This window comes from Neovison vison, chromosome 7 (genome assembly GCF_020171115.1).
Source record: "Neovison vison isolate M4711 chromosome 7, ASM_NN_V1, whole genome shotgun sequence".
NCBI lineage: Eukaryota > Metazoa > Chordata > Mammalia > Carnivora > Mustelidae > Neogale > Neogale vison.
The window spans coordinates 162,822,435-162,845,975 of record NC_058097.1 but is presented as its reverse complement, the minus strand read 5'-3'; the positions used below and the strand labels follow the sequence as shown (position 1 = coordinate 162,845,975).

Here is a 23,541-nt window from a genome sequence, read left to right as displayed (position 1 = left end):
CACACACACAGGAAAAGAGAGAAAGAAAAGTAGAGAAAAAAGTGAGAAAGTGTGCCATGTTCTGGCAACAATATCCTGAAAATAAAAAGACCCAAAACAACTTAAAGTTAAATGCTCCAAAAGATAAACCAGAGAAATATTTACTTAAAGACATCTTCAAGACAATAACCATTATGGAAATGAAGAAATTTGTTACATAAAAATAAAAAGATGGACCCGCCAAAAAAAATATAATAGTGAGGATGTACATAATAACAACAATAATATTAAAATATACAAAGCAAAAACTGATAAAATTTCAAGGAAAAATGAACTAGTCCAGAATCACAGATGGAGAGGCCAACACAATTTTGCCATTAATTGATAGCTCAAGCAGAAAAATTATCAGTGAAGATATAGGACATTTGAATGACACAAGTTAGATTTAGTGTTTATAAACAGAACACTGCATTCAACTTATCAGAAATACACATTCTTTTCAAGGATTCATGAATTGTTCTTTTTTTTTTTTTAACGACTAAATACTAGAGCATATGCAAGCCTCCACAAATTTCAAATGATTGGTATCCTATAGACTGCAATCTCTACCCCAATATAAATACCCCCATAATTTGGATATTTTAAACATATAAATCAGAAGTCAAAGAAGAAATCAGAGCAGAAATTAAAAAACAAATCCAAATTATTATAAAAATACATATACAAAAATCATATTGTAAAGAGATAAAATTAAAAGCAAAAATTACAGCATTAAATGAGAAAATAAGAAAATTTTTAACTTCTAAAATAAGACACTATTTTTTTTTTATTTCTTCTCAGCTTAACAGTATTCATTGTTTTTGTACCACACCCAGAGCTCCATGCAATACATGCCCTCTCTAATACCCACCACCTTGTTCCCCCAACTTCCAACCCCTGCTCCTTTAAGACCCTCAGGCTGTTTTTCAGAGTCCATAGTCTCTCATGGTTCACCTCCCTTCCAATTTCCCTCAACTTCCTTCTCCTCTCCATCTCCCCATGTCCTCCATGTTATTTGTTATGCTCCACAAATAAGTGAAACCATGATAATTGACTCTCTCTGCTTGACTTATTTCACTCAGCATAATCTCTTCTAGTCCCGTCCATGTTGCTACAAAAGTTGGGTATTCATCCTTTCTGATGGAGGCATAATACTCCAAAGTGTATATGGACCACATCTTCCTTATCCATTCGTCCATTGAAGGGCATGTTGATTCTTTCCACAGTTTGGTGACCGTGGCCATTGCTGCTATAAACATTGGGGTACAAATGGCCCTTCTTTTCACTACATCTATATCTTTGGGGTAAATACCCAGTAGTGCAATTGCAGGGTCATAGGGAAGCTCTATTTTTAATTTCTTGAGAATCTCCACACTGTTTTCCAAAGTGGCTGCACCAACTAGCATTCCCACCACCAGTGTAAGAGGGTTCCCCTTTCTCCACATCCTCTCCAACACATGTTGTCTCCTGTCTTGCTAATTTTGGCCATTCTAACTGGTGTAAGGTGGTATCTCAATGTGGTTTTAATTTGAATCTCCCTGATGGCTAGTAATGATGAACATTTTTTCATGAAGACACTTTATTTTTTTTTTTAATATTTATTTATCTGAGAGAGAAGGAGCACATGCAGGCAGGGGGAAGGGAAAGAGGGAGAGAATCTCAAGCAGATTCCCTGCTGAGTGTGGAGCTCCATGCAGAGCTGATCTTATGGCCCATGAGATCATAACCTGAGCCAAAACCAAGAGTTGGACACTTAACTAACTGAGACATCCAGGCATACCAACATAAGACAATTCAGAGAAGAGAATAATTCTAAGGAAATTAGCAGAAGAAAAATAGTTAAGATAAGAGAAAAAACATTAAGCAAAACACAATGAAGACACAAAACAAAATGTAAACACAAATGAAAGGATCAGTAGAGTCAAAGTTAGTTTTTGAAAGCACAAAAAAAAATAGACAAAACTCTGAGATGATCAGAGGGAAGAAAGGTCAGAAAAAAAAGAACACAGATAATATTAACAATAAAAAGGAATTTATAACTACAGTGCAGCAGAGATAAAAGAATATTATGGATAATATTATATGGACAGAAATATTCTACAATATTATTATTCATAAATGCAATATTACTATTCATAAATAAGTTGGTCAAATTTCTAGAGAAATGTGTTAGCCAAAATTGAGTCAGTAAGAAATATATCTACAACCATGAAATAAACTAATTTTCCCATAAGGAAAACCAAGTACAAAGAAGTTCACAGATGAGTTTCTATCACTTAAAAAAAAAAAGATAAACTCACTGAAACTTTTCCAGAAAACACACCTCAATTCATTTTATGAGGCTGACATAATTTTGATACTGGAACTAAGCAAAAACACAAGAAAGGACATTTATAGGCCAATATTATATACAAACATTGATGAAAATACACTAAACAAAATACCATCAAACAACCCAGCTGCATATGAAAAGGTTAACACCATGGCCAAGTTGGTTTTAGCCTAATGTTTCAGCTGTTCTAACATTAGAAAACAGATTAATGAAACCCACTGCATTAATGGGCTAAAAAAAGAAAACTTTATGATCATCTTAATAGATGAAGAAAAACAACTTTATAAAATTCAACAGCCACTTATAATAAAACCTTTTAGTAAACTAGAAATACAACAGCTCTTCTCTAAACTGATTAAAGGGCATCTACCAAGAAAAAAATATACCAGGAATGACATACTTATTGATGACATGTTGAAAGCATTTCCTATGAGACCAAAAGCAAAATAAAAATCCCCAGTTCCCACTAACTTCTATTCATTATTGTACTACAGATCTTAGCTAGTGTAGAAAGAAAGCAAACTTATAAGAATGGAAAGAAACAAAACTGTCATTATTTGCAGTTAATATGATTTTCCACAGGATTGCCACATTGGCCTATGCACAACAGCACACAGCCAAGGGAGTAAAAGGAGCTTGCATTTGGCATTCTGCTGTGACCACCCAGTCACACTCCTTACACAGACACAAACCTGTAGTCCCCTGGGCATGCCTAGTCTCCAGGGATTTATATCTCCCCAGATGTCGTTCCCTAATTCTTATTAAAATGTAGCATGAACTAGCGAGTCACTCTCATTGTGAATATAGAAAACTCAAAAGTATCTATAATAAACTATTTTAATTCATAAAATGGCTTAGGAAGTTGGTGTTAAATGAATATACAAAAGTCAAGTGTAGTCCTAGACATTGACACAAATGTAAAGTGAAATGTAGAACAAAAAGCTTTAAGAAGAGCAACAAAAATATGTAAGGTATATACACATTAATCTTAAAATGTGCAAGTTCCTAAATGAGAACAAATATTATTAAAATATATTAAAGAAGGCCAAAATAAATGAAAAGATAATTCATATATATAGATAGGAAAATGTCAATTTACTGTAAACTGATGTATAGATACAATGTAATCCCAATCAAATTCCCATAGGATTTTGTCCTAGAACTTCATGCGTTAAATCTGAAATGTATAACCAAGATTATTCCTAAAAAAGAAAAATAATATCTAAGGTCAAAAACAAGACAAGGGTGCCCACTTTCAACACTCCCCTTCAACACAGTACCAGAGCCCTAGCTAGAGCAATTAGGCAAGAAAAGGAAATAAAAGGAATCCAAGGCAGAAAGGAAGAAGTAAAACTGCCTCTGTTTGCAGATGACACAATATTATATATAAAAAACCCCTAAAAAATAAATATATATAAAAAATTATATGTAAGAACCCTAAAAAATACCCAAAAAACTGTTAGAACTAATAGATGAATTCAGTATATTTCGGGATTAAAAAGCCACATATTAAAAAACAAGTTGCATTTCTAAACATTAATAACAAACTATAGAAGAAATAAAGAAAATAATCTCATTTATAGTAACATCAAAAATAATAAAATACTTAGGAATAAATTTAACTAGGGATGTGAAAAATATGTACACTAACAACTATAAAACACTGATGAAAGAAAGTGAAGAAGACAAAAATAAATAGAAAGACATACTATGTTCATAGATGAGAATAATTAATATTGTTAAAGTGTCTATACTACACAAAGCCATTTACAGACCCAATATAATTCTTACTAGAATTCTAATGACATTTTTTTAAAGATTTAATTTATTTATCTGACACAGAGACATAACGAGAGCAAGAACACAAGCAGGGTGAGTGGGACCAGGAGAAGCAGGCTTCCCATGAGCAGGGAGCCGATGCGGGGCTCCATCCCAGGAACCTGGGATCATGACCTGAGCTGAAGGCAGATGCTTAACAACTGAGCCACCCAGGCACCTCTCTAATGACATTTTTTCAAAGAAAGAGAAAACTATCCTAAAATTCATATGGCACCACAAAAGACTTCAAAGCAATCTTATGAAAGAACCAAACTAGAGGTTTTCTCCTTTCAAACTATATTACAAAGCTATACTAATCAAAACTGTGTGGGAAAATGATAAAAACAGACACCTAGACCAGTGGGGAAAATTGAGAGCCCAGAAATAATCCCCCACAAATATGACTAACTAACATTTTACAGGGAGCCAAGAATACTCAATGGGGAAAAGAAAAGCTCTTTAATAAGCAGTGCTGGGAAAACTAAATATTCACATGCAAAAGAATGAAATTGGATCCCTCTCTTATAATGTCCGCAAAAATTAATTCAAAATAGATTAAAGTCTTTGTTGTCAAACCTAAAACTATAAAACTAGAAGAAAGCATTGGAGAAAAACTCTCTGAAATTGGTCTCGACAATGACATGGTGGCCACCCTGGGCTCATGAAGCAATGAAAAGACTGTGATGGAGAGGAAGGGTCTTCCTCCTCCCTCACCCACTTCTGCCTTTCTTTCTTCCTCCTCGTCTCCTTTCCTGCCAAGTCTCATCCATTTCCCCTAAGGGCACTCTAGTGCTACATAAAGGCAAGACTTCCCAGCACCGCAGGAAAATAGGGTGCAAGCCCACAAACTATTTCCCCATCATCACTTGTGCAAAAACTGATTTGAACGCCTCTCTGGGTTTGAACAAAGGCAGTGCCAGGATTTCAAGTGTCTCTGTTTTTGCACTGGAGACCCTTCCCTGCTAAGTATGAAGATGAAAAAACTGGAAACTGATCAAAACCTTATTCAGAGTTGGAATGGAAAGATTTATGGTGACAGCACTACCTGGCTGAAACTGTTCTGAGATTGCTTTGCTGTGATTCCCCTGAATCCAGTCACTGAGTTTGGAGGTGAGCTGCACAGAGAGGGAGGAAAACGCGTCTGCCCTTCTTGCAATGCAGTTTTGAATCACGCTTGCAAGGCTGCCATTAGCGACCACCTCAAGTCCAAGACTCACACCAAGAGCGAGGCAGCATATGAAGAGCAAAATGTGAGAATGAAGCAGAGGCTTCTAACTGCATCCCTTCAGTGCAAAAGTACTGCACAAACAGAAAGTCAGTGCTATCCAGGACTGTGTGAAAATGTGCCTAGAAGCCAACATCCCACTTGAGAAGGCTGATCACCCAGAAGTCCATGCTTTCCTGTCTCGCCATGTGAAGAACGGAGTCTTCATACCTAAATCAGACCTGCTGAGGAGAGCATATATGCCTCATGGACATGAGGATGAGAATGAATTCCTCAACTCACAAGACTGTTGACAAGGAGGTTGTGTTAACCACGTTATCAAGATAAATGTGGAGTATTTGAGTTGACAACAGCAAAAGAAAATACAAGCAACAGAAGCAAACAAAAACAAAAATAAAAAACAAAACCAAATGGGACTATATCAAGCAAAAAAATGAAAAGGCAACCTGCAGAATGGGAAAAATATTTGCAAACCACACATCTGAGAAGGGGTTAATATCCAAACTATATAAGGAGCTCCTACAACTCAACAGCAAAAAAACAAACCAAAAAAAAGCCCTTAATTTAAAAATCAGTTTAAAACGTAAAAAGGCTCAAATAGACGTTTCTTCAAAGAAGACATACAAATGACCAACACATATATGGAAGTTGCTCAGCATCACTCACCATCAGGGAAATGCAAATCAAACCACAAGGAGATGTCACCTCACCCCTGTCAGAATGGTTAGCATCAAAAAAGACAAAACAAATGTTGGTGAGGATATGGAGAAAAGGGAACCCTTGTGCAATGTTGGTGGAAATATAAATTGCTAAAACCACCATGGAAACAGTATGGCAGCTCCTCAGGAAATTAAAAATAGAACTAGCATAGGATCCAGCGATCTTACATCTAGATATATATCCAAAGGAAATGAAACCAGAATCTCAAAGAACTACCTGTATCCCCACATTCCTTGCAGCATAATTCAGAAGAGCCGAGGCATGGAAATATCACATTTTCTATATATATGGAACACGATATATACACATATATATAATATATACATATACACATACACATACATATATATATGTGTGTGCAGTGGAATATTATTCAACCATAAAAAAGGAAATCCTGCCTTTTGCAACAATATGGATGGATCCTAACAGCATTATGCTAAGTGAACTAAATAAGGCAGAGAAAGAGAACTACTATATGACCTCACTTATACGTAGAATCTAAAAAAGCTGAATTCATAGAAACAGAAAGTAGAATGGGGGTTGCCAGGGGCTGGGGGTTGGGGGAAATGAGGAGATATTGGTTAAAAGGCACAAATGTGCAGATGAATGTGTTCTAAGGATCTAGCATATGGCCCAGGGGATGATTATAATTAGCAATACTGTATTGCATTTTTGAAAGTTGCTGAGAGTAGAGCCTCAATATTCTCACCACATTTACAAAAAAAAAAAAAAGTTAACTGAGTTGATGGGTGTGTTAACTCACCTTACTGTACTAAGCATTTCACAACCAATACATATATCAAATCATCACACTATATACCCAAAACTTACACATTATTACATGTCAATTATATCTTCATAAAGCTGGGGGAGAAGAAAAAACAAGAAGGCCCAGGCTTGATCAGATATCTACCACCATGCTAACAGTCTGTGACAGAGAGCAGAGGGCCTGCTTTCTGCCTGGGCAGCCTGTGCATATCCAGCGACAGCCCCTCAGCACTGCACCTAGGGCTGCCCCGGCTTAGGATACTTTAACCTTATGGAGCACCCATGTGTGGGGGTTCGTGCTTTTATCCTGATACTTCTGCCACCTGATTAAAAAAAAAAAAAACCCACAGCCCCCATCTCATACAGTCCTTATGACTCCTTGCCAAACCCAAAATGTGGCACAAAAAGAAAACAGACCAGCAGTTAAGAAACCAACAGTCTCCTCTTAGCTCTGCCAATAACTAACCTTGTGAACCCGGTCAAGTTACTAACCTCTCCGGGCCTCTTTTCTCAAACTGGAGATAATAATACACTTTTGATTAATCTGGCACAGTTGTTGTAAAGACTGAAATATAATAATGGAGTGGACACTGCTTTGTATCTCTACACGAGGTCATGAAAGTAAGAGGGATTTTGTTAGGCAATATGGTCTGTGGAATAAGAGTCTCTTAAAAGACCTGAAGGAATAAATCTAGAACAGTGGAATTTCAGGCAAAGCGAAAAATGAACCCAGGACCAAGATAGAAATCTAGAAGTTGGGGCCTAACCAAAAATCTCTATTAACATAATGTAAGCAAGAAACCCGGAAGGTTATAAGAGGACGGGTACTCAAGAATTGGCTTTTCCAATCCTGCAACTTGTGCAAAGGGAAACCAAGCCTGGGAGAAGGCGAATGACTTATCCAAATCACAGAGTGAATTCGTGGCTGAACCCAGACTAGCACTCAAGTACTTTCTTCCCTCCTTCTCAATTCTGTCCTGATACTGGCCCAGGATGCTATGCTGGTCTACTCTGGCCCACAATGCCCCCTTGGAGAGAGAGTGTAATGACCTGTCACCTGAAAAAAATGCCACTGCCTCCTCCAGGGTACTCACTGAGGGATGCTGAACTTGGGGGCACTTATTTTCCTGCATCTGCAAGTTCAGCTTGTTCATGAAGATAAGTCACTCTCCTCCATGTGGAAATCCCTCTGCCAAATCCACAGTACAAGACAAACAGAAAGTGTTGACCAAGAGCTTAAGAACCAATTACAAACCCAGTACTGACCCAGACCCCAGGGCCTGGGCTGGCAGGAGCTACGAGCCAAATCCCTGAGACTCTTCAGAAAACTGTCTCCTGTTCAGCCCTCCCCACTAGGATCCTGAATGTGTCAAAGGACAATTCCATCTGTAATCCTGTCTTCAAGTTGCAGACTTCTGCATGCTGTGGTGAGAGGACATGTTCTTAAGGAAGGGGCTTCTAGCTGGCTGGGACAACAGAAAAGCAAGTAAGTGGGTCTAGTGAAGTCTCTGGAGGCTGAGCCTCACAGACAAGACCAACTCTGGACTTGTGTCCCAAATATGCATCCCAGGTAGATACCTCCCCACAAGGGAGGATCTCTATCTCCTGCTGGGCTGGGACTTTGCCTCTTGCAATGACCTCAGGCACGGAACACCCCGGCCTATTACACATCCGTCTCCTTACCCTCTCGGCAGTTACTTTCATGGGTAGCCACCCCCTTTACTCACTCACATCCATGGTCTCCAGTGAGGCTTTGCTAAGAGCTCTGAGGATAACTGCAGTAGAAATGGTCACAGGCCAGGCCACACGAGTGCATGAGGGATCCAGAACCAGGCTCTATCCACATCGGCAGGCAACCCACCTCTGGCCCAGTCTGAGACCTGTCTAACACCTTCTTTGTCTGGATCAAGAGGGAAGACGGTATGGTCATGGTTGGGGCAGGGGTGTGGACAGAGCATCTGCTCTGTATCAGGCCCCAGCTAAATGACAGAGAAGTAAATGAATAAAACAATTTTCTTTTTCTTAGAATTTCCTCTTCCATTGAAAGAAATATATAAATGTATAATTCAATCTAGTAATTCCCCCAACAGGAGTTCAAATAAGATGCTTGACCTTTCTCTGGCCACATGTGCTCTCTTTGGCCTTAAACATCTTATGTCCCTTCTGGGGACCAATTGCCAATGTCCTATCTAGAAGAGGAGGGGAGTGGATTAAATGAACTTCTACTCTGAAATTTATGTTCCCACAATCCCATGACCCCCTCCCCAGAAGCTTCTACAAAAGTCATCATGGCCAGAGGCCAGACCCAAACTCTTCTCCAGATTGTTCTGCCCACATCTCAGCTTGTTCTATGTTCTTTGCTCAAAGGTGAGTTACAGAAGACATCTGGAATTTGTCCCAGTGATAGCTGTTCACATCACCTGCTGCTATCTTTGGCCATTAGAGCCCCCACAGCATTGCATTCCTGCTCACTGGGCACCTGGGGCCCACCTCAACAGTCTCTCCACTCTCAGAACCTATGGGTCATATAGCTAAGAAAGCTGGCACAAGGCAATTGTTTTCTTATTGGCCTCCAGCCTACCCCAGTCATTCTGGTGTTAGTTTCAGCCCCTTAAAATATAGCTTTCATAACATCTCCTTGAAAACCCCTTACATCTCCCCATTATCTCTCTTTTTTAAAACATTTTATTTATTCATTTGACAGAGATCACAAGTAGACAGAGAAGCAGGCAGAGAGAGGAGGAAGCAGGCTCCCTGCTGAGCAGAGAGCCAGATGCGGGGCTCGATCCCAGGACCCTGGGATCATGACTTGAGCCAAAGGCAGAGGCTTTAACCCACTGAGCCACCTAGGCGCCCCTCCCCATTATCTCTTAACTCAAGCCTGAACTCCTTAGCCTGGCTCTCATGACTCCCCAGACCCTGCGTCCAGGTCACCCCACCTCAATTGGCATTACCACCCTTTATTCCCCCCCATCCTTTATGTTCAAGCCACAAAGCAAGTTTCCTGCTATTCTTCAGAACTGATTTGCTGCCCCCGCCCATGAAGATTCAGCATAAATGTGGCCTCCTCCTGGAAGTATATTCACACTCCCCAAACCACAAGGCATCCAAAATACTGAAGCATTGACATGATTCATTCTGGTCTTGCCAGGGCCCACTTGGTTTTCTAACTGACTGGTGATCTCCCATGGGTGTATCTAGCACCCCCTGCTGGGGTCCAAGTCCTTGAAGAATACGTTCTAATCAACCAGCCTTTAGCATAATGCTCTAAGTGCGGCTGATAAAGACTTACTAATGACTGGTAAAGACTTGTAAAGACTTGCCTTGAAGATAGCTGGACAGAAGATGGAGGGACAAGGGAATGGATGAACAGTGATGAAAAGCCTCAAAGAGAGGCCATGTCACCTTGGTAAAAGAAAGACTGAAATGGATGGAGAAATAAATAAGTAAGTAGACCTCGGTCCTGGCCACCATAGTATCTCAGCTGCATTACTACAATAGGCTCCTAACTTGCCTTCCTGCCTACTCCCATCAAATTGCCATCCCTGCAGCCAGAGCATGTCATTTCTCCACTCAAAACCTTCCAATGTCCACATGTATCACCCAGATTAAGAGCCAAAGTTCTTCAATAGCCTTCATGACCTCACCAAATGATTGCACTGACTTCAACTCTTTGACTTTCATTTCATTCCAGGTATATGGACCTTCACGTTCCTCAAGCATTCATCAGGACTTCCACCTTTCTCTTCCCCCAAATATTCACACAGCTTGCCCTTTCACTTCCTCCTGGCCTCTGGTTAAATATTTGCTCATCAGAAAAAAAACCTCCTGAGCCTATATAGATACATAAACCTTCCCCCACACTTGGGATTCCCTTGCCTTTGTTGTATTTCTCCACAATGCTCAGGACCATTTACATGCTGTATATCAACCTGCTTTACTGTCCATCTTCCCACACCAGAAAGCAGATTCTACAAGAGCATGTGTTTTGCTCACTGCTGTATCTCCAGTGTCTAGAACAATGCATGGCCCAGAGGAGATACTAGGTGGATAGTTGCTGGCTGGATCAGTGAGGGATTCAGTGAATGGGTCTGTAACTGAGATCCCTGACACCTTCGGGCATTTTTCTAAGATGTTTTTGTCTGATGTCATTGACATTGTCTTGTGTCTGCTCAGTTCTAGCCCTGTCTAATATTACAACAGATGGACAGCACACATTCTTAGGGGTTCTTTGTAAATGGAAAACTTAAGAGAACTGAAAGACATCTTCTGGAGGGGATATGGCCAGGATTAGTCTACTGCCTGCTTCCTAAGGCCACATTGTAAAATCCTGCTTTCCCTCTTCCTGTCGGCCTCTTTGCAAATTCCACAAGGCTAAAAGCACAGTTCTGGTAGAAGATGAAGAAGAAAACAAAAGCATCCTCTTTCCCATGGTGGAACTCTTAGGGGGCTATGTTTCTCTTGGCCCTTTGGACCCCAGGCCCAAACACCTCTGCAGAGCCCAGCTACCATCTTCCATTTATCTGATCAAGGAGCCTAATTCCTAAGCTCATATCACACTGAAAAGGGGGACAGGACACTAGAAGAATAGAAAGTGGGATAAGAATGGCAATCGTCGTGACAGCTTCTGGTCTCCCTTTCTTCCTGTTAACAACCTACAATCACACATGACCCTCAAACAGCACAGTTGACATCTCTCCACCCCAATGGTCTCTTTGTCTGAGCTTTTGGGGTGTGAGAACCATGTGAAAGAAGGATGAAGAAGAGGGACTGCAATTCACCAGTCTTGAGTCCCTCTACAAACCCAATATAAATTCTTGTCTGTGGCCGGACAGGTGAGTGTTGAAGGAGGGTGAAGGGAATAAGTGACTTAAGTGAAGACCAAAAAGATCATTGAATGGGTGAGTGAGGAAAGGAAGAGTCAGTGAGCCACAGTGACTGAATAGGCTATCTGTCCCAGTGCTAATGGCCTCATTGCAAGGATGGCTCCCTGGGCTTAGTAAGACTCTCCAAATGCTCTTGTAGACCTAAGTCTAGTACAACCTCAGGGGTGGGGAGAAGACTGTCAGCTCCTGTTCCATGTATCATGCAAATAACTCTCAAGCTCCAAGCAGGCTTCATAAGTTTGTTAAGATCCTTCATAAAAGCAGCCATGGAGCCAAGTCAGGACTACCTGGAGGCCTCTCAGATCTCTTGTATCCTCCACAAACCAGGGTAGATGGGTGAGCCACAGCTCAGGAATGCCTTATGACTTAGCTCCCTCCTCCAGGGAACTCCTTAAAATCCTCTAAGAATTAGATGTCATCTATCACCAGTCCCCCCTGCAGAAGCTGCTGAATTACAAGTCTAATTTGTGTTGCCCAAAAGATGGTAAGATCTTTGAGGCGGAGGGGCTGATAGGCACCTCAAATGCCATATGTCTTAAAACGAATTATTATCTCCCTCCCCCCTCAATCTACTTCTTCCTTAAAATTTTTATTCTACTGAATGGCACCACCATCTACCTGGGTGCTCAGCTGATAAAACTTCACTCATTCATTCATCCAACAAATATTTGCAGCATGTCTCAGTAACATATTAACTGCTAGGATCAAGCAATGAGCAGCCCTCATGGAACTCATGATCTAATCGGAAAAAAAGACATTATCATGTGATAATTATAAATAAAGGTGAAGTTACAACTGTGATAAACCCTTGAAGGAGGTAAATGGTATTTTAAAGCCTTACAAAATGGGATTTGACATAGTCGTGGAGGTCATGGAAGTGACAGCTGAGCTACAGACTGAGAGATAAGTACAAATTCAGGATGTGAAGACATGAAGGAAGAGTGTGCTAAGCAGGGGAACAGCAAATGCAATGCCCAATGGTAGGAGGGAGTCTGACAAGCCCAAGAGACTGAGACTACACTAGCATGGCAGAAGGAAGGAAGGAGATTGCTGGATAGGAAGACACAGGGGATGGTGGTAGCGTTTGGGACAAAGGAAACCTTGTAGGACTTACTAAAGTGTTTGGTCTCTATCTTAAGGTCAACAGGAAGCAATTTAAAAATTTTCAAGGAGGGAAATGACATTAACAAGTTGTGTTTTGAAAGGCACTCTAGCTGTTCTGCAATCAACAAATTGGAGACAGCTAGCATGGATACAGCTGGACCAGTTAGGAGGCTCCTGTGGTTTTCCAGAAAAATGAAAATGGTGCCTTGAACCAGAGTGATCTTAGTGGAGATGGACAGACAGAAGTGATGAATTTCAGAGATATTTACAAGAGAACATCAACCAGACTCGGTGAGGGATGGGACGTGGGCTCTGAGGGAAGAGAGGTGCTGAGGAGGATTGCCAGCACTCTCTGATGTATGCAGCTGTATAGATGAAGGAGCTGGTCAAGGAGATCTGACATATCCGAAGAGGACCCCACAGGAATGGGATAGTACCGGGAAAGAGCACAGAAATTCCGTTTCGGACATGCTGAGTTTGAGAGTCCATTTGACTTTTTCGTCTCCCTCCCTTTCTGCATTTGACTGGTCATCTGATTCTACCTCCTCTCTGCCTTGTCTTAATTAAGGTCCTTGTCATTAAAACAAACTCTGGGCTTTCATGAAATATCACCTCCTCAAAGAGGCTCTCTTTGACCACTGAATTAAAAGTACCCTTAAGCTACTACTCTCTATTTCAGTCACATGTGGGGTTTTTTCCTTTCTAAAAATAGATAATAATTTCTTGTATTTTTAATCATAGAAATAAATATGGACATACAGGTCTATGTCTTAGCTCTGTTTGCTAAGAGGGCATAAAAGCAATGACACACCCAAAGCAAGGAGCACATGTTGCCCCAGAATTTGGTTTCTAAACACCATTCTCCACTAAAAGGATCCAGAGCTTCTTGGAGAAATGGCTAGTTCCAGGGCTGGAAACCTCCTATTATCTCTCAAGATCCAGACCAAGAGTTTTCACCTCTGGGAAGGCCTCTCTGATTTGTCCTGGTAAGAGAAGATAGGTAGGTCCTCTTCTGATATGGCAAAGAGTCCTGTAGCTGCTGGAATCATGTCCCACAGTTAGGCCTGTTGCTTACTGTTCACAAGCCATGTGATCTGACTGCAGCTGGAAGACCAGAATATGCCCTGCTCACATTTCCCTGTGCCTTGCACAGATCCTGGCACACCCCAGGGTCTCAATTAATCTGTTTGGTATGAATAAATGAATAATAGTAACTGAGAGTTCTGTGTCTTCTGAGAGATCCCCCTGACTTCATTATTCTCAAAAACCACGGAGTATGAGAGAAATTTGTTCTTGCCTTATTTTACACACATGGAAAGTGAGGCCCCGAGAAAGTAAGATAACACAGAGTCTGAGTTAGAGCTGGAGTCCAGGGCTGTTGCCAATCAGTCTGGTGTTCTTCCCCCAGAAAGGGAGGGGGATACACAGGAAAGATATGCCATTCATGGTTCCCCTATTCTATGTCAGATACTATACTTCAGTAAACTTTCTAGTGCTCGCAACACCCTAATATTATAAGGAACCCCATTTTACAGACGGGGAAACTGAGACTCTAGGTCAGATCTGTCTGTTTTTCTCTGCACATGGCTGGAATGTACAGTCCTCCTCTGACCCTCCATCAGGGGCAGGGAGACAGCCTGTGTCCATCATTCTGTCTCTCAACCATGTCCTTTAAACCAGCATCACACACAGGCTCATAGTGCAGCCCACACTCCCAGACCACAGGCTGTATTTTACATGGTTTCCAAACCCAGGATATTTGGGTTGTAAGACAAAACCTCCATTTCTCCAGCAGAAAGTGAACACTATACATAATTACCCAGCCAAACTGCTGATGTCTACAGACACTGCATCATGCCGAATAGGGTCTGGTCTGCCCAGAGACGTCCTCGGCGGATCCAAGACTCCCCAGAGCTTGGCATTAAGGGGACCCTGGAACTGGGGGAGGGAGACTGAGCTGGCTGGATCACAGAGTCCCGGGGAAGCCTCCATTCCTTGGGCAGAGACTGATCCAGGGGAGAAGTGGAACCACAGAGGCCCAGCACTGCCCACCCCAAGAGAGTGGGGGTGATCCCTGCCAAATCCAAGAGACCTCCCCACCCCACCCCTGCTTCCCACAGCATGGCAGTCTCTGTTTGTGACTGGTAAGGCTGAAGATGCTCATGTTCAAGTCCCGGAGTCAGAGACGTCAAGCCCTTAGCCCTTCCCCAGTTGTCCCAAGGGGTGGATTTTCCTGTTTTCAGAGCTTTAGAATTGGGGGAGTGGTTAGCAGACATTCCCTACAGACCCTGATGGCAGACAGACCTGGAATGGACTCGTGGTCAGCTCTTACTTAACCTCGCTGTGCTTCTGTGGCCCTATCTTTAAAACAGGAGCGCCTCTCTCACAAGGTGGTTCCAGAGGTTTCATGAAACAAAAGATGCAAAGAACCCGCAAGGGGTTGGCCTTTAGCAGGTAGTAAAGAAATGGGAGCAACCCTGCGTCCTCTCCCAGCCACTCTGACTGCCAGGCCCGGCCACATGCTCTTGCTGGATTTTAAGCCTGTTCTCATTTGGTTGAGCTAAAAGTCCTGAGAACACCCCAAATCCTTACCAGAGACACAATCAAATCGGTCTTACCTTTTTGAGATGACGTTTACCAGTGAAGGAGGAAACTACTGGCCTTACCCTGCCCCCTGCCCGCCCCCGCCCCCACAGCATATCTCCCAGCATCAGGTGTTTATTTCCCAACACCTCAGGCCAATGACTCCTCTTTCCCACTTTGAAACCAAACGTTTGGGGGAGGCTCAGTCTTAAATGTGGTTAACAACAGCCACCAGCATGTGGGGGGTGGGGCGGGGTGGTGACTTAATACATAGAGAAGCAGAATCCCAATACAGTATCTGAAAGCCTGCCATTAGAGTCCTTCTAATCATTCTTTAGTACTAAACACGCCCCCCCCACTGGTCCCCCTGTCAGACATTAATAGGGCAGGGAAAAGTAGTCAGTCTTGGAGTCAGTTAGTTAGTAGAAGTCTCATCAACTTTCAAAGCAGCCAGAGCCCTGCCCTGCATACAGAGGCCCCGGGTGACCAACATCTCTTATGGGTAAGAGGTGACAAATGATGCCCTTACCACCTGGTAGACTTGAAACCCCCTCACTGGGAAGGAGAAAAAAAGCGAGCATTTATCTATGCCTGCACAGGTCTAGGAAAGGGGGCAGAAAAGCCTCCACATTTCAGAGCCCAGAGCCATTTCAGAGCTGCTCAAGCTGAGCTCTGGTTACAGAAGAGCCATCATGATCGGAGACCATGTGGTCCACAGTGGGGGAGGCAGAGCTCAAGTCCAAGGGACGTAGACCTCCCAGCAGAGCCCTGGGCCAAGACAGGGTCCCATGAAGAAGGGGTGGCCATGGGGTCAGGGCCAGGCTTAGGGCAGGGGTCAAACTCCTTCGGGCCTCCAGACACTCACTCTTTTGAGACAGGGAGGCGCTGGCAGCTGAAGTCCTCAGAGCAAGGGGCATTTATCAATGGCCCAATTCATTCTCAACAATCCCCATTGTCTGAGCCAGCACAGAGATAGGCATTATCACTCCGAGACACTAGAAAGAATAGCCCCAAGACATAGTCATGAATCCAAGGCCAAAGATACAGAAGCCAAAATTGAGACATGGCTTGGAAACCATGCGAAATATTTGAAATTGGAGCTCTCCCCCCACAAATCCAGGCAACACACTTCCCATCCTCACAGGCAAATAAAAGGCTTAATTGCTAGTTGTTCATTTATTTATTCTGATCTCTTTCTACAAAGGATGTGGGAGTTTACGTTTAAAGATGTGTGTACTATGTAGTTGTTAAAGCAGAAATTAGAAGTCAAGCCAGATTTCCAATGAACACAATTACTAGGCTGAAGCAATATGACAGACTAAGAGCCTCCTGGCAGCTAGAGTAGGAAGAGAAACCTACAGGTTCGGTCATGTGCTTGAGTCACGGAGACCTATAGAAATCCCTTGAGCGCTCTCTGCCTCAGTTTCCTTATCAGGAAAAAAAAATGGGACTATTAACCTAAGAAAGTTGTTGTGAAAAGTAAATGAAATAAAGCAGATTTAAAGATTCAGTCTGTATGTTTCTATTACCATTATGACACATGTGATTATTACCATAATTACTCTGTTGTCTGCTTTCTCCTTTTTAAACTGGAACTATGTGAACTTAGTGGGGTTGCCCTGATGCTCCACATTGTTGTTCTGAAGTTCTGACTGGCAGGTATATGTATTTGATTAAGAAGGGGGAAAAAAAAGGAAATAGATCAGGACTGATCTATGCTTAGATCTATGATCTACGCTATGATCTATGCCCATCAATGCCTCCAATGGGCATGGTCTGCAGTCCTTATGAGTCCTCCAGTTTTCCAGTCTTGTCTCGAGTCCTAAAGTGGCTGGGGCCCTACAAAGGGTAAGACCGGGGAAAGTAGGCAGACTTCCTTCACTGTGCAAGAAGGCTGCCAGGCTGACCTCAGCCTGCCTCATTGAACCATCCCCAGGGGTCAGGCTGAGGACCAGGGCAGGGGAGAATAGATCCCTGCACCCCACTCAACAAATAGCTGAAGATCATCTCTCCCCGAATACAAGGAGACTTGGTGGGGTGAGAGCTCAGGCACTCCTTGGACTAAACCATAAACCCTAAGTAAGGGTAAATCAATGTCATCTTTCTAACTTCCCAGCTGAAGGAGCACATAAGTCTGGGCACCCCACTGAAGCCTGTCCAGAGGAGAATGACCTGAATGGAAAAGGTCTAGAAGCCATAATAACAATAACAACAACAACAACCTGATTTTGGGTCACCTACCCCTCCAAGCACTGTTTAGTGTGTCCCCAGTGGTCCCCAGAGGAAGGAGATCTGGGAGAAAAAGATTCTGTCCGGGGAAGAGATAACCACTGGGGGAAGGGGGAGGAGCAAAGCCAAAGGCAGCCCTTCCAGCCTAGCGGAGATGAGAGACTCAAAACAGGACTGATTAAGACCAAAGACAAAGAATCAGCCCAGCTCAACTCACTGTCCCTCTCTGTCCAATGACTGCGTGGCCCCAGCCCATAGAAGACTCATGGTTCTTCTACAGCAGGGAGAATCCAGAGTGCAAACTAGAGCCCAGTACAAATTACAGGTGCCGTGCTCTGCCTCAGCCTGCAAGCCTGGCCTTCTCATTTATAAGAGGGTAAAAGCTGTTTCTAAGGCCAGACCCTTAAGACCCAGGCTACGTGGGCAGCCTCAGTTCTAGACCAATGGGAAACCCCAAAGGCACTGTGTTACCATCTTCCCGCAGCCAAAGTCCCTAACTTAAGATCGTCCCTACTGTGGCCAGCTTCTTGGACTCATTGTCCAAGGTGTTACGGGTAGGTTCAAGAGGACCCAGAAAGGGGATCTGGAGGCTGAGAGTACATTAAGCCAGGGGGGCATATCTTTGCATATGCACATTCTACACGTGTTGCATACATGTCACTGTCCACAGGTGTTTTATGTATTGGAAGTGCGTGAGTGTCTGCATGGATGTCCTGACTGGAAGCGCATTCAAGGCTAGTGTGCGTGTGTAGGAATGTGTATACACGGGCAGCTGTGAGTGTGTGGGTGTGAGTGCCCTCTCAGTGTTTGTGAGTGTGCACAACTATGTGGTCTGCCCATCCACTCTCACTGTCCTCCTGCTCCTTCTGTCGTGACAGTGGGTACCCCAAGTTGTCTCCTCACCCTGGCCAGCCCGCTGGGGTCCCTCAGAGCCCCATCTACTCCAGTGTCAGGGGAAGACACTGAGCTCCCTCCCTGCTCACAGCCCTGAGAAACCAAAGCCACCAAAGTGACCCACAAAGAAGGCACCCCAGCTGGGGACAAGTTTGGTCACCCTAGAAAGTCGGAGTTCAGATAACACTCTTTATCCTTATTCTGTCTTCATGGGCTCACTCACACACAGTCAACCGTCCCCACGGGTGCCCTCTCTCAGCCCATCTGCAGGCTTCCTACCCCACACACATGAATGTAAGTACAAGAAAGAGACACCCATGCCACCTGTGGATACTTTCCAGGCCCACCTACATGTCCTCTCCGCCGCTGCCCCCCCCCCAACAGGGACATACTCTCTCAGAACTCATACTCCTACCCTGGGACGCATGCTAGAAAGTTCCACAGGCTTAACACATCCACCCAGGCACTCCCTCCCACTGCTCACTGCCACTCCTACACCTACTGTCCAAAGAGTTGCAAGCACGCTGCACCCCATACTAGGCCGGCCCACCTGGTAGGGCCCCAATCAGCTGGCCCAGGGGGGCTACTCACCTCGAGGGAGCGGGCAGGGAGCCGGGTGCGCGCGGCAGCCGGCGGTGGCAGGACGCAGCTGGGGCTCCAGAGGCCGGGCCAGCCCAGGGGCCGCCCGCCGCCCCGCGCCCCCGCCCCGCTTAGCCCCAGCCCGCCCACTCCCCGGCGGCCGCAGGACCTTCCAGGACAGCGCGCCCCCTGCCAAGCCTCGGTCCCGTGTCAGCCACCGCCGCCGGAGTCTCCGCCCGGCCTCGGCCTCGTAGCTATTTTGGTGCCCCGGCGGTGGAGACGTCGCTCTCTGGTCTGCGGGGAGCGCAGGAATGGGGACGCGGTCAGGCTGAATTAGAGCCCGGCTCACCCCGGCAGGAGTCGGGGCTGGGAAGCACCCGGGAGCCCATGAGGCAGGGGTGCCCACGTGTGCCCCGTAGGCCAACATCTGGAGAGGGGAAGGGAAGGAGAGGCGAGCGCTTCCCTTGGAGCTGAAACAAAACAAGGAGGGGTTTGGGTGCGGTTCACAGGCTCTGTGGACAGAGCCGCCAAACTTTGAGCAGTCCCCAAAAGCCTGGAATGCGCCTGGGTTTATTGACCACAGGTGCTTCCCTTTGGAAGCTAAGTCACCCATAAAAGATCACCGACCTCCAGACCACCGACCTGCCAAAACCCACAGACGTGTTTGTTGAGACTCCTTCTAACTTGGGGCACATCAGTCTTCCCCTCTGGATGTCTTTGTGTCAGATGGCTAAGTCTAGAAAAGAAGGCTGATTCCTACCCAAAAGCTCAGGAATGTTGCATTCCTGAATTTGAAGGAAGCTGCAAGGTCATTGGGTCCAAGTCCCTCCACCCTGCCCGGAATCCAGTGGGGCCTGAAGGGCCTCTACCCACTTTGGGAGATCACCAAGGTAAGTCAGCCCCTAGCCTCCCTGGGGACCCCGTTCCTAAGCTCACACCCTCTAGCTGGCGGGAAGTTCTCCTTGGCATCTAAACTAAATCCCACATGTGTACACCGTATCAATATGCTTACACTAGGCATTCAGAGGGAAGAAGGCCAGCTCCATCTCCACGCCAGAAGGACTGCTCCCAGGTCCCAACTCAGCCTCCTCTTCCTTGATGCAAGTACCCTTGTTCCCTTTTCCAGCCCTGGGCTAACAAGGACAAATGCGCCCTTACCCTGGACACCTCGCAGCTCCTGTCATTAACTCAACTGCATCAGCTCTCTGGGAACCAGCTCTGGGTGCTGGAGTCATTCTGACGAGCCAGCTTCGCCGGCAGCATCCATCTCTCCGGGATAGCCTGATTCCACTCCCAGTCCCCTAAGGGCTTCAGTTCCTATCTCAATCACGTCTGTCTCAGGGCCTGGGAACAGAACTGGGGCCCCAGCCACCCAACGTGGCTGGGCATTGACTCTGAGGCCACGGCCTTCCTCCAATGGGCATGGTTTGCAGAATCTTCTCTGAGTCCGTTCCTGGTAAATGGGTTGTATTATAAAAGTAGTCTGGACTTGCTCCTCAAAGAGATCTGACTTTGCATCCTGCATCTACTGCTTTCTAGCTGTGTGTCCTTAGACAAGTCACTTAACCTCTCTATGACTCTATTTTCCTGTATTTACAATGGGAATCATAATAATTCTGCCTAGCTCAGAGGGTGTTAAAAGTATGAGATGAGATCAGGAATGTAAAACTACCTGGAAAGCCAAGATATTTTTTAGTATGCAAGTAATGGGATGAGGTTAGATCATAAACAGGATAACTACTGGCAAAAGCCTCAGAAATCTTTTATTTCCAGGACCAAATTTTGTGCCTGGGTTTCAGAGCAAGAGAGGAACAGACGTAGTTTGCTAGAGGTTCCTTTAGGGCACTTGTATGAATGTCTCCCACCCTGCATTCCCCGACACACACACACACACACTCACACACACAAACACACACACACACACCTTCCCAGATACATACGGCACAGTTCAGCCTCCTGGCCTCCTGTCGGCCCCATAGGCCCCAGCTGCCTCTACCCTCACTGGCCGCCTCTCCATTCCCAGGAGGACGTCTCATGGCTCTGGTCCTGGCTGCAACAACTCCAAATCTCCCTATGGAGGCCCCTGTGGGCAACTCCTCTCTCCTTGCCCCTCCTTCTGGTCCATGGCTCCAGCAAGGCCTGCAACTCAAGGCAAAGGTGGCAGAGGCCTTCTCCAAAGCAGTTCAGAATTGAGGCTGTCCAAGGGAGCGCAGAGCTGGAACATCATCCCCCTCGACCCCCTCCCCTCTGTCTGCCTGGCTTCCCAGTGCTGTCCTGTTTAATTCTTAATGGAAATTCCATCCCTAGCGCCGGCCTGGCTGGCTTATGGCGTCCAGGTTTGGGCCAACAGCAAGCTCCACCCAGAGACAAGCGGCCTGCCTGACCATATAAACATAGATACATCATACGCACATATGTGTATACACACACGAGCAGAGGACTTACCCAGAGACATTCACAAATTCAGAAATTCTCACCCAGATACAACCGTACACAGAAAGATAATAAGCACCCTAATCACTAATAGTTAGGGCATGGTGCTAAAGACTTTGCAGATAGCAACTTCTCTGATCCCCACAACAACACTGGGTTCTGCTATTATCAACAATGTACACATGAGGAAACTGAGGCACAGGAAGGCTAAGTCATTTGCATAAGGCATCTAGTTGCAATAGTCTGACAAGCGGGTGCTAAGAATTATGGAAGGGGCTTATGTGCATTTCATTTTGCCCCTGCGGTCATTTTTCACGGAAGTTACTCTTAGCCCATTATACAGACAGGGAAAATGGAGGTCAAATGGTTTAAGTCACCTGCCTGTGGCCTCACAGCTTGCAAGCTGCAAGGACACTTTACAGAGATATGCACAGGAACCCGCACAGAGGAGCATGGAGACACACAGGTAAGGAGATGCATGCGTGCACACATGTGCACACACACATAGAGGCACAACCATAGTTTCTTCTACCAAAAGAAGCCTCAGGAATTGTCCAGCGCTGCCTTAGGCAAAAGTCCCCCGCAGCCTAACTCCACGCTCTTCTTCCTTTCCAGCTCCACCAGCTTCACAAATTGCTTTAGGAAGGACAAGTTCAGAGCTAAATGGAGGGAAGATTTCAGGTTTACAGTTTACCCAGCCAGGTCAGCAGTCAGCCCCCCACTTGGTGCCGAATCTGGTTTGCCCAGCACCCACTCCAAGGTCAGTGGAAGAAGACCCATGTATCCTTTCCTGAAGGGATCATGGGGAGCACCTTAGAGACTCTGGGCACTGTGGAGGATCTGGCCTAGGAGGGCTTCCGGCTGCCAGGGCCAGAGGAGGATGGACGAGCCCCAGAGACCGGGTACAGCACCACAGTGTCAGGCAGAAAGGAGCACATGTTGCCCGAGGGAACTGGAGCCGCAGTACAGACATGGCAAGACTTTGGTGGGAGGGGGAATGGAGCAGAAGACAGGGCAGGGCCATGATGTAGGACAAGTAGCCAAGTCCAAAGCCCAGGGAGTTAAGAGAACAGGCCTGCACAAGGACAGAAGAGTTTAGCATCCAAGAACTTGTCCACTGTTTGAAGCTTCCACGCTAAGCTAGACACCCCCAAAACAGAGGCTGCCCTGGCCCTGGGCCTCCTCCCAAGCAGCTCCACCAGAGACCACACAGAAAGGTCTGTCATAGGCTTATATCCATTGGCTCATGTGGTTTCTCACTGCCCCCCCCCCATCGCCGTCCAGAATCCCCGGTTTGCTGTCACAAGCCCATCCCCTCTGTGGTCTGAGGACAGCTCAGCAGGGCAGCCCCATGGAGCATCTGGATTGGAAAAGGGTTTTAGGGGAGACGAATGCTAAACCTCCACAAAGGAACCTGCCATCACATTGTCAGGCAAGGGCTCTAAGAGGTGGAGACATTCTGAGTGTGCAAATTTGCCTTTCTAAAAGGTTCTCAGATGCTCCCCATTTGGGCGTCAGGCTATGAGAACTCCTGCTTTATAGAATAAGAGAAAGTCAGAGGTCGCTCCAACTCAAAAGTAAATGTGCAACCTAACTGAAGTTAGGTGAAAATGGATCCTTCTGCAAGGTCCCTAAAATAAGAATTCACATCCCAGGGGTCGTTTCCACTGTCCCCTCCCCAACCTCCATCTCCCCAGCCTCTGTGCAAGCCCTGCTATCCATTACTACATTACTACTGTGTCTCCTGTGGGCTCCATGATGGTCCCTCTGCCTTGGCACTTCCCAAGTGAGAGGCAATATCCTCCACTCTGTACTCCAACTGCTCAGAGAAGGTTATCAGGTTGAGGGACCTGCACAGAAATCACTGCCAACCAAGGTGGCTCTTGGGTCTGGGGCTGGAGATATCAGATCACAAGGTCGTGCTGACAGCAGGAAGGCCAGGGCACCCAGAG

General features: G+C 45.2%; 1 protein-coding gene and 1 pseudogene across 1 annotated transcript in view; one reads left to right on the top strand and one right to left on the bottom strand.

Moving 5' to 3' along the window:
* INSC (INSC spindle orientation adaptor protein) overlaps positions 1–21,192 on the bottom strand; it is a 120,202-nt gene extending 99,010 nt beyond the window's left edge. Inside the window, exon 1 of the mRNA XM_044260906.1 lies at positions 21,097–21,192. Coding sequence (XP_044116841.1) covers positions 21,097–21,192 — 96 coding nt within the window. The remainder of the gene's footprint in view (positions 1–21,096) is intronic.
* Positions 5,186–5,769, top strand: LOC122914276 (annotated as a pseudogene).
* Positions 21,193–23,541: the final 2,349 nt, after the last annotated feature.